At 37.9% G+C, this 13,286-nt stretch overlaps 1 protein-coding gene across 2 annotated transcripts in view; it reads left to right on the top strand.

Moving 5' to 3' along the window:
• pafah1b1a (platelet-activating factor acetylhydrolase 1b, regulatory subunit 1a) overlaps window positions 1-13,286 on the top strand; it is a 66,149-nt gene that overhangs the window by 41,079 nt on the left and 11,784 nt on the right. For both annotated transcript variants that reach the window (XM_056263469.1, XM_056263470.1), the window contains exons 3-6: window positions 6,927-7,011; window positions 8,697-8,771; window positions 8,973-9,179; window positions 11,723-11,891. In XM_056263469.1, coding sequence (XP_056119444.1) covers window positions 6,927-7,011; window positions 8,697-8,771; window positions 8,973-9,179; window positions 11,723-11,891 — 536 coding nt within the window. The remainder of the gene's footprint in view (window positions 1-6,926; window positions 7,012-8,696; window positions 8,772-8,972; window positions 9,180-11,722; window positions 11,892-13,286) is intronic.

Raw genomic sequence — 13,286 nt, 5'->3', positions numbered from 1 at the left:
GCCCTCAAAATGTTATAAAGTACACAGAACACATGAATTTCTATAAGAAAAAAAAACTGTTTATTGGCATTGCTTGTAATGGTTACTAAACATTTACTGAACAAGGACAAAGATTACTGAACAAAGACACAGGTTGCAAGTAAACAAATCTATATAAAAAAAAGCCCACTGATGAAGGGCTAGACCTGAAACGTTTGCACATTGTTTCTTTTGCCTGCAATAGTGTGGTCCAGAGCCATAGAGAGAGAGAGTTACGACACTCCTATAGACCGCCATAGGAACTTAAAAATGCGCAAGTAACGCGTGTCGTGGAGCGGCCAATAGTTCCAAACACTGATAGTTCCAGCATTGAACCCCATTCATTTTCAGTGCTTCCGAAGTACGCTCGCTGGTAAAATAATGAAATTACTGTATTTTTTTTTTTACTTTTACACACATTAGCCGACCTCTCGTGAATCTAGTCAGTATATTTTATGTAGCCAGTTTTAGTTAATGCTTATTTGGAAGATAATGGGTTACTTGCAGCTAGCTATAGCTCACATGACCAACTCTTCATTAAAGTTAGCTAACTTCTGGTAACCTGAAGTATATATTATATTATTTATAATATATATGCATGTATGTATGTTTGTACGCCTATGCATATATACACACATAACCCTAACCCATTTAAATAAATGAATTGTGTGTGTGTGTATATATATATAGTTTATATTTACCGAACATTACTGCAAATTAGTACATGCACTTATATTTTATGTTGGTTGTAATTCTGAACGGACCGCCTCTCCAGACCTCTTTGCGTGATCACGAAGGTAGGCTAATGGCTGAATCGGAATTTATAAGCAAGATCACGGGAATCAATAGCCTAAGAAAAAAAGTAATGATTTTGTGCAAAGTAAAACCAAAGCAACAGCACACAAAGAAAAAAAAACATGCAGAATGCAGGAAACCACCACTAAATGAATACTTACAACTAAATCATTGGACTTGTCTGTGGAAAGAAAATAATGTGAAATTAGGTTCTTGTAGCGTGACTGCCGGGCTAGGTAGAGGCTGACGGCCTCCTCAGGAACCTGTTTGAAGGATTTGGCGATGGGGGCGGGTGCATCAGGACAAACTGGCGCTAACCTCTGGAAGAGCTGCAGGTGAATTGGTGTAGCTTTCCCGAAGGGCCTTCATTAATGATGTTGCATAACCTGCAGACATAATAATAATACTGTATAAAGATCATTGCCACTAATGGAAACACATGAAATTGTCCTGCATATGAATTATAGCAAACATAAACAGTAAACAGAATGTTACGAGATTGCCAGGGAGATTACAGTACAGTGGACCCTGATATGCGCTACTAAATGTTTTAAAAAATACATAAAAGAAATTCAGAACATATTTGATGATTTGAATGTTACTATTAAATGTTTACACCAATACTAGTGGTAATACATGTGGTAAAGTTACATAAACTCTACGAGGTAATGAATTTACTGAGAGGTAGCTAAACTCTGAAGTGAGAAGTGGATAAACTGTTTCTGACATAATTTCAGCGGTGGGTAAACTGCGTTTAGCCTCCACTACAGCCCTGACGACACGGTCACGGTCAAATGTGAAAGAGAACCGTAGCAGTCTAACACAAAACGCAAACACACGATTGCGAAAGCCGCTTGATGATCATCACCACTGATCCAAACACTAGCCACGAAGCTTTCATGACGATATGGACATTTACTTCAGGGCAATTTTGTTTAGGCTCAAATTCGTGAATCACGAAAAATGCTCTTCTAATGTCAGAGTGATCGTGCTTATAGTGGAGGCTGTGTCAAAGGGAACACGGTAGCTATACAAAATACACACAGAGCTAGCTAACACGCAGCTTGTAAACATTAACGTTAGAATGAACTTACCGTGGCAATATCTCGCTTGCGGCAGACGGTGTCTCTCGACCTCGGGACAGGGCAAGCAGAGATGTTTGCATTCACAGACGGCACGGCGGTAGGAAGTAACTTAGCCATCCTCTCACTCTTTAAACTAAGTGAGACCATCTTGGCATCCCCTGCGTGGTAAATTAATCCTCCTCTTTGAAGTGCGCGCTGCATATTCTCGAGTAGGCGGCGACAGAGCTAATTTAGCTGAAAAATCTGCTCGCCTAATCTTGACAAATTGCACCCAGTTTCGGAAGATCCCTTTGACCTTGGGGAAACAATGGACCCCATGTCCAGTTTTGATAAAGTTTTGCACCCGCCACAAACACAGTAATAAACCATTTTGTCTACTTATTATCTAGCTTACTCTTCTCTATCTCTAAGCTGTTATGCTATGCTATCTCTCACTATCTATCTATGTTATGCTTATGATATCTATCTATCTCGATATATTTACTTATCTGACACTGTCACTCTTTCACTAGCTACCGTTAGCTACTAACGTTACTCGCGGGCTTTCGTCTGTTGTCCAACAGCGAGTACCTCATGTGACGTCATGCAATGCATTGTGGGAGAAATTAGAATCCTCGCTAGGCTATTGGTAAATGCTAACACATCACCGACTTTTCCGTATTATATTTCTTTTTTGTAATCCCCTACAACATAAAATACAATGGATAACTGTTTAAATGTTTATTACCAACTAGAAAACTGGCAAAAAAAAAAAAAAAAAAAAACCTGCACCATGGCCTTTAATGATATCCTGAACATGGATTTTACTTTGTATGTGACCAAAGTGAATTTGGGCAGAAATCACAGTTAAGGATGGTTGTCTTTGTAGCTCTTCTTTATTCAAGCATTTTATTAAATGTGTCAAAAAAGCTCATAAGCAGAGTTTCACGTGGGCTGCTTGATGTGTTTTGACAGATTGCACTTGCTGTTTAATGATTTTCAGGATTGTTTTTCTCCAGAGCATAGGGGTGGGCGCTATACCGGTATGAACGTGACTACCGGTATTATGTTGTACCATGATATGGATTTTGCGATACCGAGAATCGTTAGATATTCATAAATTCAAATTTTGCAGTTATATTGTTTTGTTCAATTTGGTACTCTAGCATAACTTACATTTACAGTTATATTCTTGTCTGTAAATGTTATGAATTCATAAGAGTTTCTGTTTTGGAAAAAAAGGCTTGTCTTAACAGCGAGAGAGTCACGCTATACTTTCAATGACTTCACTGAGAGAGCAAGCTTGTGTTCATGTCAACCAAACAAACCATGATAATTGTGACTAAGGGTGCTTTCACACTGGCAGTTTAGTTCAAAATTGATTTGTGAAAGCTGTCATGTGGACCCTGGAGTGCACCGGAGTACTGAACCTGTAGGAGGTAATTTGAGTTTGGTTTGCACTGAACTGTGGCGCGATCGAGTGAATGTAAAAGCTTGGCCTATCGCATAAAAAACACATTCTAAAAATGCACATAACTTATGCGCTCAATTGAGGTGGTGGATACATTTTTTTTTAATCCAATACGAAGACATGCTCATAAACTACGATGGAAACACATTTACCGAATAAATCCCTCTATGAAAAAACTCATGTGACTTTGCCTCAACAGAGGGTGTGATTGGATAACTGGACTAACCAGTGGATCAGTTTTATTGCACAGCGTCTTATGTTTTAGTTATTCTGAAATGCCTGAGTCTGTCATCAGAATGATTTGGTATAATGATCTCGATGAACACGTCACCACCGCATCAGCACCGAAAAAACAGGGATTTTTTTCTAGACAATGATCGCACAACCTATTCGATATTCTATTATTAAATCAACTAATCGAATATTTGAAAATCGTGACTCATCCCTAATAGGGATACTCATCCTCATTTCATTCCAAACCTGGATCCTTTTTTTTTATTTTATATATAAATCTGCTAGTGCTAACCACAAAAGATGATACTTTGAAGAACATTGGGAACCAAGCAAGAAGCAACACCCCATTGACTTCCAGTTGTATGGAAGTCAAAAATCACTGAGATATTTCTCAAAATATCAATCTTTTATGTTCCACAGAAGAAAGTAAGTCATAATTTTGGAATGACTGATGAGGATGAGTAAATGATAACATAAATTTCATTATTTAGTGAACTAAAATTTACCTTATTTAATTGAAATCCAAAATATAATGCTAGTGATGTTTTACTGCACATAGATAGACTGGACAAGTAATTAATTAAATTTATCAGATGGGTTTCATTATTGGTTTTAAATAAATTTATTTTGAACTGCTGTCATCTGTTTCTTGCTTACAGCTTTGCGATGGCAACGTTTTGCACGTGTAATTGACTGCTGTATACAATATACACGCTGAATAAGTCACAGAATTCAGGCCTTTCACTCCTGCATTTAACTGTGGTTGTCACTCCCAAAACTTTCCAGAATGTACATGGCCATAATCATCACAGTTTTGTTTTGCTAAACGGCTCTGTTTGACTCACAAAGAAGCATTGTTGTTGAGCTGTGTCTCTAGGAAAGGTATCTGTTAAGCATGTCCAACTCAAAGCAGAGTAGAGTCACACACACACACAATTGTCCCCTTCAGCATTAAGCAGTGTAGTTCATTCCTGCTGTCTGTTACATGAGAGATAACCTCATGCTAACCTTGACTTTAATCAGAGCACCCTCACTGTCAGTAGATATGAGGCTAGTGCTCTGTCACTTCATTGTCTGCTCCTTAGTGAACTGGCCAATACACCAAATAGTTCACACAAGTGTATAAATAGGCTATATAATCATATTATTTATCTCTAACCATGAGTTTTTCCTCTGCCTGTGTGCTGTTAGACTCTTTGTTGTCTGGTGACTGGTCTATAGATATTATAATTCTTGTCTATCTTGATTTTGATCTTGATTTAAGAGAATATGTGCACAATGTGGCTGTCTTGCTGAAACAGCATTTCCATATTGGGCTGTGGATCCTTCTGGCATCACAATGCCAGGAAGAGTTTGGACAGCAGAGTGGCGTCTCTGACAGCCTTCTTTGTCTTCACTATCACTACTATCAGTGAATATCTTCCGCTCACCACAGTCTTGCTGACTCCTCAGCAGCTCAGAATGTGTTGAAAGCAGAGGTGGAGGCTTCCTTCTAATAACTGACATATTCTTTCCCTATTAAAGTAAAAAGCATTTGTATTCTATTTGAATGTGCACACATTTTGACCCGAAAAAGAGTCGCACGAGTCAGAATACGGCTCAAAATCGGACGAACATCGCACAGTGTAGGCTATGCCCGCCTTAAGAGAAAACGTATTTGTTTTTGTTATTTATACTGTTTTTATATTTTTATGTTCAATTTCTGGAAAGGAGTTCAGTTATGAGGTCACACACAGCCTCAATCAGAAGTTCTGAAAGCTCATAAATGTACAGTAAGGTCTGAAGAGACTCATGTGAAATCATACAGGAGAAAAACCAGTCCGTAAAAACGTTTTACAGTGCTTGTATATTGTTGTCTTTCAATGCATTTGATAATTCATACTCATAAGTAGACCTGAAATGAGATGCATTAGAAGATTATTAGTTAAATTTCAAAATGCACCTGCATACTATTTTTCCAGTCATGAATTTTGTCATTGAGGATTTCTGAAAATCTTTGCAAAAATCTCGTCTCGTTCTCGTGAACCCAATCTCGTGTCTCGTCACACCCCTAGTCGTCTGTCTAATGAAGGATAAAGGAAGGCTGTTGGAGTTCCCAATGCTGACAAAATAAAGTTAAAATACACAAATAACATGTTTCTTCTGTATCTGAATTAATAAAATTGTCGCAAGTCTTTTTTGATTTCATAAATATCCTATGGGTAGATGACAAATGAAAATCACAAACATGACACTTATGAATAAAGTGTATTTATAAAATTAATTTATTTACATGTAATATAATTTCATCTTAATCAATTAAGGAAAATAATGTAGTGTGTTTATTGTTATCATTAGGGGTGGCGAGACAAGATTGGATTCACAAGAACGAGATGAGATTTTTGCACAATATTTTATAGAAATCCTCCATGACAAAATTAATTTCTGTAAAAATAGTCTGCAGGTGCATTTTGAAATGTTTTAAGTACTAATAATCTTGTAATGAATGTCATTTCAGCTCTACTTTTTTGAGTATGAATTATTAAAATGCATTGAAAGACAACAATATACAAGCACTATAAAAGGTTTTTCCACACTCAACTGACTTGCTTTTCTCTTCAAACCTTACTGTACATAAATAATGAGCTTCCAGAACTTCTGATTGAGGCTGTGTGTGACTTCATAACTGAACACCTTTCCACAAACATAGAAATAAAAACAGTATAAATAACAAAAATAAATAAGTTTTTATCTTAAGTCTTATTTAGGGCAAACAATAAGTGCTAGTGCAACCATGATCAAAGTACTCTCTCAATATTCAAAGTGCAAACAGAGACCAAAGCTACAACTACACAGTCCATAGATAGGTTTGATATAGGAAGACAGGCTATTGTATGCAGACTAATTTGCGCGTAGCATGAGATCTCGTCACACCCCTAGTTATCGGTAATATTGCAAAATCTTACCCTTTAAAAGTAGATCAATCTAAAATATTTGTACACTAATGCTTTTTTCAGGTTTTGCTGTTTCTGTTTTGGGTGACTTATCCAGGCTAATCAGATATACTGCCTTCATAAGTGTATTTTTAAGGGCACATCTTTGGCTCAGTACTGAAATTTACTGAGCAATTTGCATATTAGTGTTTTTCCCCGCACACTCTTTATCTATCCTGATTCACCATTAAAGCTTAAGGAGTTTTCCATGAGCAGTTGTTTTTGTCTCATAACGAAATTCCACCACTGTCTGAATATGTGCTCGCATGTTCTTTCAGTTGTGTAAAAAGCTCTTACTACAGCTCTTTTCTTAATCCTCAATCATAAAGCCTGGTTATCAAGAGAACTAATTAGGCTTTCTTTGTTTTTCAGAAACCGAGCGATAGCTGATTACCTTCGTTCCAACGGATATGAAGAGGCATATTCCGTTTTCAAAAAGGAGGCAGAATTAGACATGGTAAGTGTGGGAACCCCCCTCCATTTAAACCTCAGTCAAACCTATATTGCTTCATTTGAAGTATTCCCCTTTTAATTGGCGCCTCTGTATGAGGTTGTGACTGACAGCGCACGTGCTGAATTAAGGTAGTGCAGAGATAATTATGATGTGTGGTAGATGTGTAAAACCCGATGCTCCCTGTTGTCTAAGCGATGGTTCACACTGATAAAGGGACATACTGAATAGTGTCTCTCTATTATCACAGGATAGACCAGGATAATTACTGAAATTCAGCAAAAAACGGCTCTGCGTAATATGCCTTCTGGAAATGTGAGAGCCATTTGCACACACAGAAGCTCTTGTTTAAAAGCACTCCTGGTTGGACAGAAGATAAATTGTTTATTTTCTTTGTACAGGGAAGAAAGAGGATGAATTATTGATCAGATTTGTCAACCGAAAGGTGGTCTATGGTGCTAAAAGCTCTCTTTAATTAACCACAATGCTATTAACATGGCTTCATTTAGCAGAAGAGATCTCATCATCGATCCTTCCAGCTGTTCAGATGTTCTAAGAAGTGGCAGGGTTTTGAGACTTTAGGCATAACTGTAGATGAAGAGTGGCTCTCTGAGGGCTGGAGGGAGCTGATGGACTGTCAGACAGGAGTGATTAGAGGCTGGCATGGCTGATGGGGCTGGTATTTAGCCATTGGCCGCCACACGTGGCAGAGGGTCCAGGCAGATGGCGGATCAGACCTCTGCAGAGGCTTTAAATGACCCTCTCCCTCAGACGCATGACACGACCCCTCTCACTCCACTTCTCATCACAAAAACGGCACCTGTTCTGCTGGACACCTAATATTACTCCGAAAGTGCCTCTCCTCTCTTTGTCTGCCACATCCTTTTTTTCCATCAACCATAGATCTGGGAGCTGTCTTATGCTTTTGCATATTTGATGGTTAGAGAGCAGTCTAGTGAAGCAGAACCATGTGTACACTTCTTTCAGCAAACAGAACCTTCATATTGGTTTCCGGCTGAGACTCAGCTTGCCTATTTAAAAACATCCATAAAAATGTCTAATTTCAGGGTTTACACACAATTAGTCTTGTTGGATTTTCATACTTCAGAATTTGACTGAATAAGAATTAGTCTTGAATAAAGTGGAATTTCGAATGAAGGTAATGATCCACAGCAGTAAAACCAGCCATCATGTCAAGTGTTTGCTATAACAGGCTCTGATATTACTGTTCTGTATGTTTAAGAGGAGCTCTTTGTCCTAAAAAAAAAATCTACATAAATCTAAATTAAATATTTAATAATTTATTATTTATACATATAAAACGTAAGTCATACTGCCTACCCCTAAAGAAATTGTTAGTACTGTAGTTATTCGTTTTGGTTTGTTGATCAGAGAATGCTAATGGGATTCATGTCTCAAATTGAAAGCTAAATGTGACTCACAGAAAGGTCTAGTTGGTGCCAGGCACCCTAATTTTTTAACTGTGCAGTGTTTGTGTAATTGTAATCTTGGTAAGCTCTCGTTGTCTGCCAGAGATTAACCCATGTGAAGGGATTTAAAGGGAATTTACATTTGCCACTGGGGTGATGGGTGTATGCCTCTTTTTGCTTAAGGCTGTATGTAATTCTTGTATTTCTTTAATGCAGTGTGTTGTGCTAAGGTGTAAAGTTTCTGTCATCTTTTGTCACCAGAATGAGGAATTGGATAAAAAGTATGCAGGTCTTTTGGAAAAGAAATGGACATCAGTCATCAGATTACAGAAAAAGGTTTGTGCCTTTCATATTTAATGCAAATCCTATTAAGAACCATGAAGGCAGCCTTGACTCATTGACTATTCATGCTCTGAAATGGCAAAAGTCTGGGTTTAAAAACGCTGTTTCAACTACAGAAACTGTATTCCAAAATGTCACTCTTCATTTAATTTGATGTGTGTAATGATGAGTCTTACACATTGTGCTTTCTGCTAGGTCATGGAATTAGAATCAAAACTGAATGAGGCAAAGGAGGAGATTACTTTAGGTGGGCCAATTGCACAGAAGCGAGACCCCAAAGAATGGATCCCCCGTCCCCCTGAGAGATACGCCCTGAGTGGCCACAGGAGTCCTGTCACCAGAGTCATTTTCCATCCTGTTTTCAGTGTCATAGTCTCTGCCTCAGAGGACGCAACAATAAAGGTGAGGTCTTCTGTATCTTCTGTGGCGTTATTAATCACTCTTTCTGCATGGTGTACATCTCATACCTCTAAAACTGACCCTGCATTTGTTACATTGGTGTGATCAAATCTTGATTTACAGTGTGAAAATGGCCCATCAAATTTAGGCTAACTGACTGACATAATTGCAGAGCCTTGCCTTGAATGAGCTGTAAATGTGACTGCGGACAGCCACTGTCCTCTTTTTTTTCTTGGCTTGTTCATGCAGGAGCTCTTGAGACACACAATATACAAGTCTACACAATATACAAGTCTGCACAAGCAGTATGACAATCCCGTGGTAATAAGCCCTGTTTCTGCCTGCCTGCTATTCATAACCGAGCCCAGCAACTCTACAGACAACCTGTCTAAACCTATTTATAGCCACTTATTGAGGATTTTTTTATTTTTTGGCTGATTTTAAAGCCAAGAGGGAACATTTTCACACTTTAGATCAGCCAAAAAATTCAGAGGTATAATATATGAAAGGCATAGTCCTAGTCCTCCCAATAAGTCATACAAAGGATTCCATTATTTTCCTGGACATTTGTTTTTTGAGTGATTAATTTCCCGTCTTAGTGCCGGCAGCTATGGCCACCAACCTGAGTCTGTGCCCCCTCCTCCTGTGCCCTAATTTTGTACTTGGTGCTATTAAACTCAGCCCTGCTCATCTTAACATGGGCGGCCCTCAACCAGACAGCTAGAGCTAAACCAAATATATTCTGTCCCATTCTCCCCATCCACATATTCATAGCTAATTATCATGGAGCCTGAAGCGGTGCACCCAAATGCTTTTTTTTTTTCACCTCTGCTCAGTGTAATGCAGATGTGGTAAGGCGGCTGTGGCAGGACTTTTTTTTTTTTTACTTAAGCATTTTTTTCTTAAACATGTTAATAAGCAGTTTGACAGCTTTTTTGACAGTTTTCTTGCTTAGCCGGGTTATTGAATCAAAAAAAAGTTTGCTATTCAGGTTTGCAATTCAGTTTCATGTGCAAGTATATTTTTTTCAGACTGTGATGTTTTATACATGCACATGAAAATATGACATGCGCTCGAACATTCAGTTTTTTTTCTTTCATCTCCACAATTTATCTGAACGTCAACATTCTTGTCTAAAAAAAAGCAGTCTCGGTTCATCCAGCACTTCATGGTTAATTTCATCAGCATTGCTCTTATTTTTATTTTCCCTTGCTTTTTAAGCCTAGTTATATAGTCTTGTTTAGCCTCTGTTCTTCAGATAAAAATGAACTGATTTTTAGGGATGCACAATATATTGGGACCATATCTGTTATTGGCTAAATGTATTAATTTATTGATTATCAAATAAAAATTTAATTGTGCATGCTATTTTCCTTGGTTTTTACATTTTAGATTACCTTTGCTCAGTTTGCTGATATCCAACATATCAACATAACTAACATCTAACACTCAAGTTAGTCTTTAAAAACATAATTTTATAAATCTGTTCAATGTAATCTTTAGTACCTCTCAAAATGAAGACGTTTTTTTTTTTTTTAATACTGTTATGTTGTGATACTTTTTGTGTTTTATCTTTCATTTATTTAGTCAAAGTAGTATGTAATTTCAGTATTGGCCATTTATTGGTTAACTTATCAGCCATAACAAGAAAATAATTATTGCCTTATTGATATCAGTCAGAATTTATGTTTCAATTTGCTGTAGTTGTACAATTTCCCAACTTTTTTCAATTTAATTTGTATTGATTTTTGTAGTAAAGGTGAGAGTATGTTGATGATCAGGCACATACAGACAGATCAATAGGGCAGATATAAGTCCTTGCTAAAAACAGATGTAGCATACACTCTATAATAGTATTGCAGTCTCAGCCACATTGTTAAAGCTTACGTGCTTGACTGACCCAGGTGTGCCACATCAGGCTTTTCTTATGCGTGTTTTCTATCAGAACACGACTGGTTAAATTCAGTATCCCCCTTTGAAAGCAGGAGACAGATAAGCAGGTGGAGGGGCTTCTGTCACCGGCCCCCTATGTAGCAGACAGAGCTTATCCCTGTGTGTCTGGCTGCCGCCTAGAAACTGCTGAAACCTGATCTTCACATTAAGCCCTGAGGCTGTTTATCATACTGCTGCATCCAGGCGAACAAGCAGATAACATTAGCCTCACTTCACAAAAATGCTTTAATGATAAAGAAAATGATGAAAACTGAATTTTAAGGTAAACATGTCAAATATTCTGACACAATTTTGCTTGGAGTGCAGTAGATACTGTAAGGTTAATATGGGATGAAATTCTGACAGGCTGATAAAGACTAAATGAACAAACGTTCACACTATAGATTGTATCCAGAGGGCAATCTTGCGTGTTTTGATGGTGTTTTAAAGCTGGCTGCATGACAGATGTTTCCCTGAATATATAATAGCAGCTACAAGCCCAAACCTGCCTTTTATGTATTACCGTATCATTACAAGCTGCCAAACAATTTAATGTTTTTTTTTATTGAATAGATGCTCATCTTGGGCTAAAATGTGTTTTGTGTCTGATCCAGGTCTGGGACTATGAAACGGGTGACTTTGAGCGTACCCTCAAGGGCCACACAGACTCGGTGCAGGACATTTCCTTTGACCAAACTGGAAAGCTACTAGCCTCCTGTTCAGCAGACATGACCATTAAGCTCTGGGACTTCCAGGGCTTCGAGTGTATCAGGACCATGCACGGTGAGCACGTTGTCATATGTTGTCATTGGTTCTGGGAACTGTTAGGAGCGGTGTGGCGTCTCAGGGGGGAATAAAGTGTCAGGGGGCAGGTGCTGAATGCAGCTCATTAATGTGCCAGCTTGCCAACAAATCCATAAGAGATTCTTCCTGAATTAGAAGCCAGCCTTTAACACATTTAATCAAATATAACTGTGCTGTTTATGAAGGTTTTATTGTTTTAGTTAATGTATAATTATATTATTAATTAATAATTCCTATAAATATATTATATGCAAACATATTTATATATTTGTTTATAATTCATATTTATTCATTTGATATAATGTATAATGTTGTATAACATTTTCTTAAGATTAAGATTTGTTCTTAGAACATTTTGACGGAAAAAAAAATTTCCCCCACTCCACAAAAGTGAGAGATCCGGTCCTCAGAAAGCCATTCCTTAGGCTCTGCTCTTGTTTAAAATCATAATTGCTTGATAAATTTTAATAGCTTCTTTGGTAAAGGGAGGCCTTCAGGCTTTTCATATGGGAGATCACACCACAAGTGAATTTGCATTTTGTCTTACGGGTGCTGTATTATGTCAACATATCTTTCCATGTGTTAGATGGATAGTTAACACTTAGTGTCATGAAACCCCCATTTTAGCTTGGGTCAGATCTCACCACAGGTTTGGAAAAGCGCAAAAACAGTCTGTGTGAAAATCTGCGAAGAGAAGGGGGGTTGGGGGCACAAGTGTCTGCGATCCAGTCACTTTATATTCCACTAATTATGAAGTTCAAACTGTATCAAAACCTCACTAATGCACTCAAAATGCTCAAATAATTGTATTGTTTTAGAATCTTACAATACAAACCAAAAACACTGATACTGTGCATCAAAATACACAAATGCACTTTAGCAGCGTTGATTCAAGAATAGGTCAGCTGGTTGGTTAACAGTAAGGATAGATAGCGTGGATGGATGTGCCCTATCATTTGTCATGCACAATACATAAATGTTTGTTAACCTCTCAAAAAACATATTTTAATGTTTAAAGTGTTCTTAGTTTCCCTCAAGTCATTTGTAATCCATATAAAAAAATGTGTAAATCCTCAGTGGTTATAATCCAAATAATGTGTGCGGCAGCTTGTAATATGCACAAATCTAAAGGCTTGTAATTTACACCCATCACTAAAGCTGGCATGATGCCCTGAGACTAGGGTAGACTGTTCTAGCACAGTCTATCTTTGAAGAGGTGGCAAAGGAACCCCCCTACCTTCTGTTTGCAAGTCCCCCTTCTGCTCGCGCTCACTCTCTCTCTCCCCGTCTCGCTTCGTGGGTCGGCTGCTTTAGTGGAAGATTAGGAGATTTGGACAGCAGTTTAATTATCCTCTTTGAGACGAGATAACATTT

Source organism: Rhinichthys klamathensis, unplaced genomic scaffold (assembly GCF_029890125.1).
Source record: "Rhinichthys klamathensis goyatoka isolate OS25496 unplaced genomic scaffold, OSU_Roscu_1.1 h1tg000206l_1, whole genome shotgun sequence".
Taxonomy (NCBI): Eukaryota; Metazoa; Chordata; class Actinopteri; order Cypriniformes; family Leuciscidae; genus Rhinichthys; species Rhinichthys klamathensis.
Note: the sequence above shows the minus strand (reverse complement) of the source record. Positions and strands in the feature narration are given on the sequence as shown.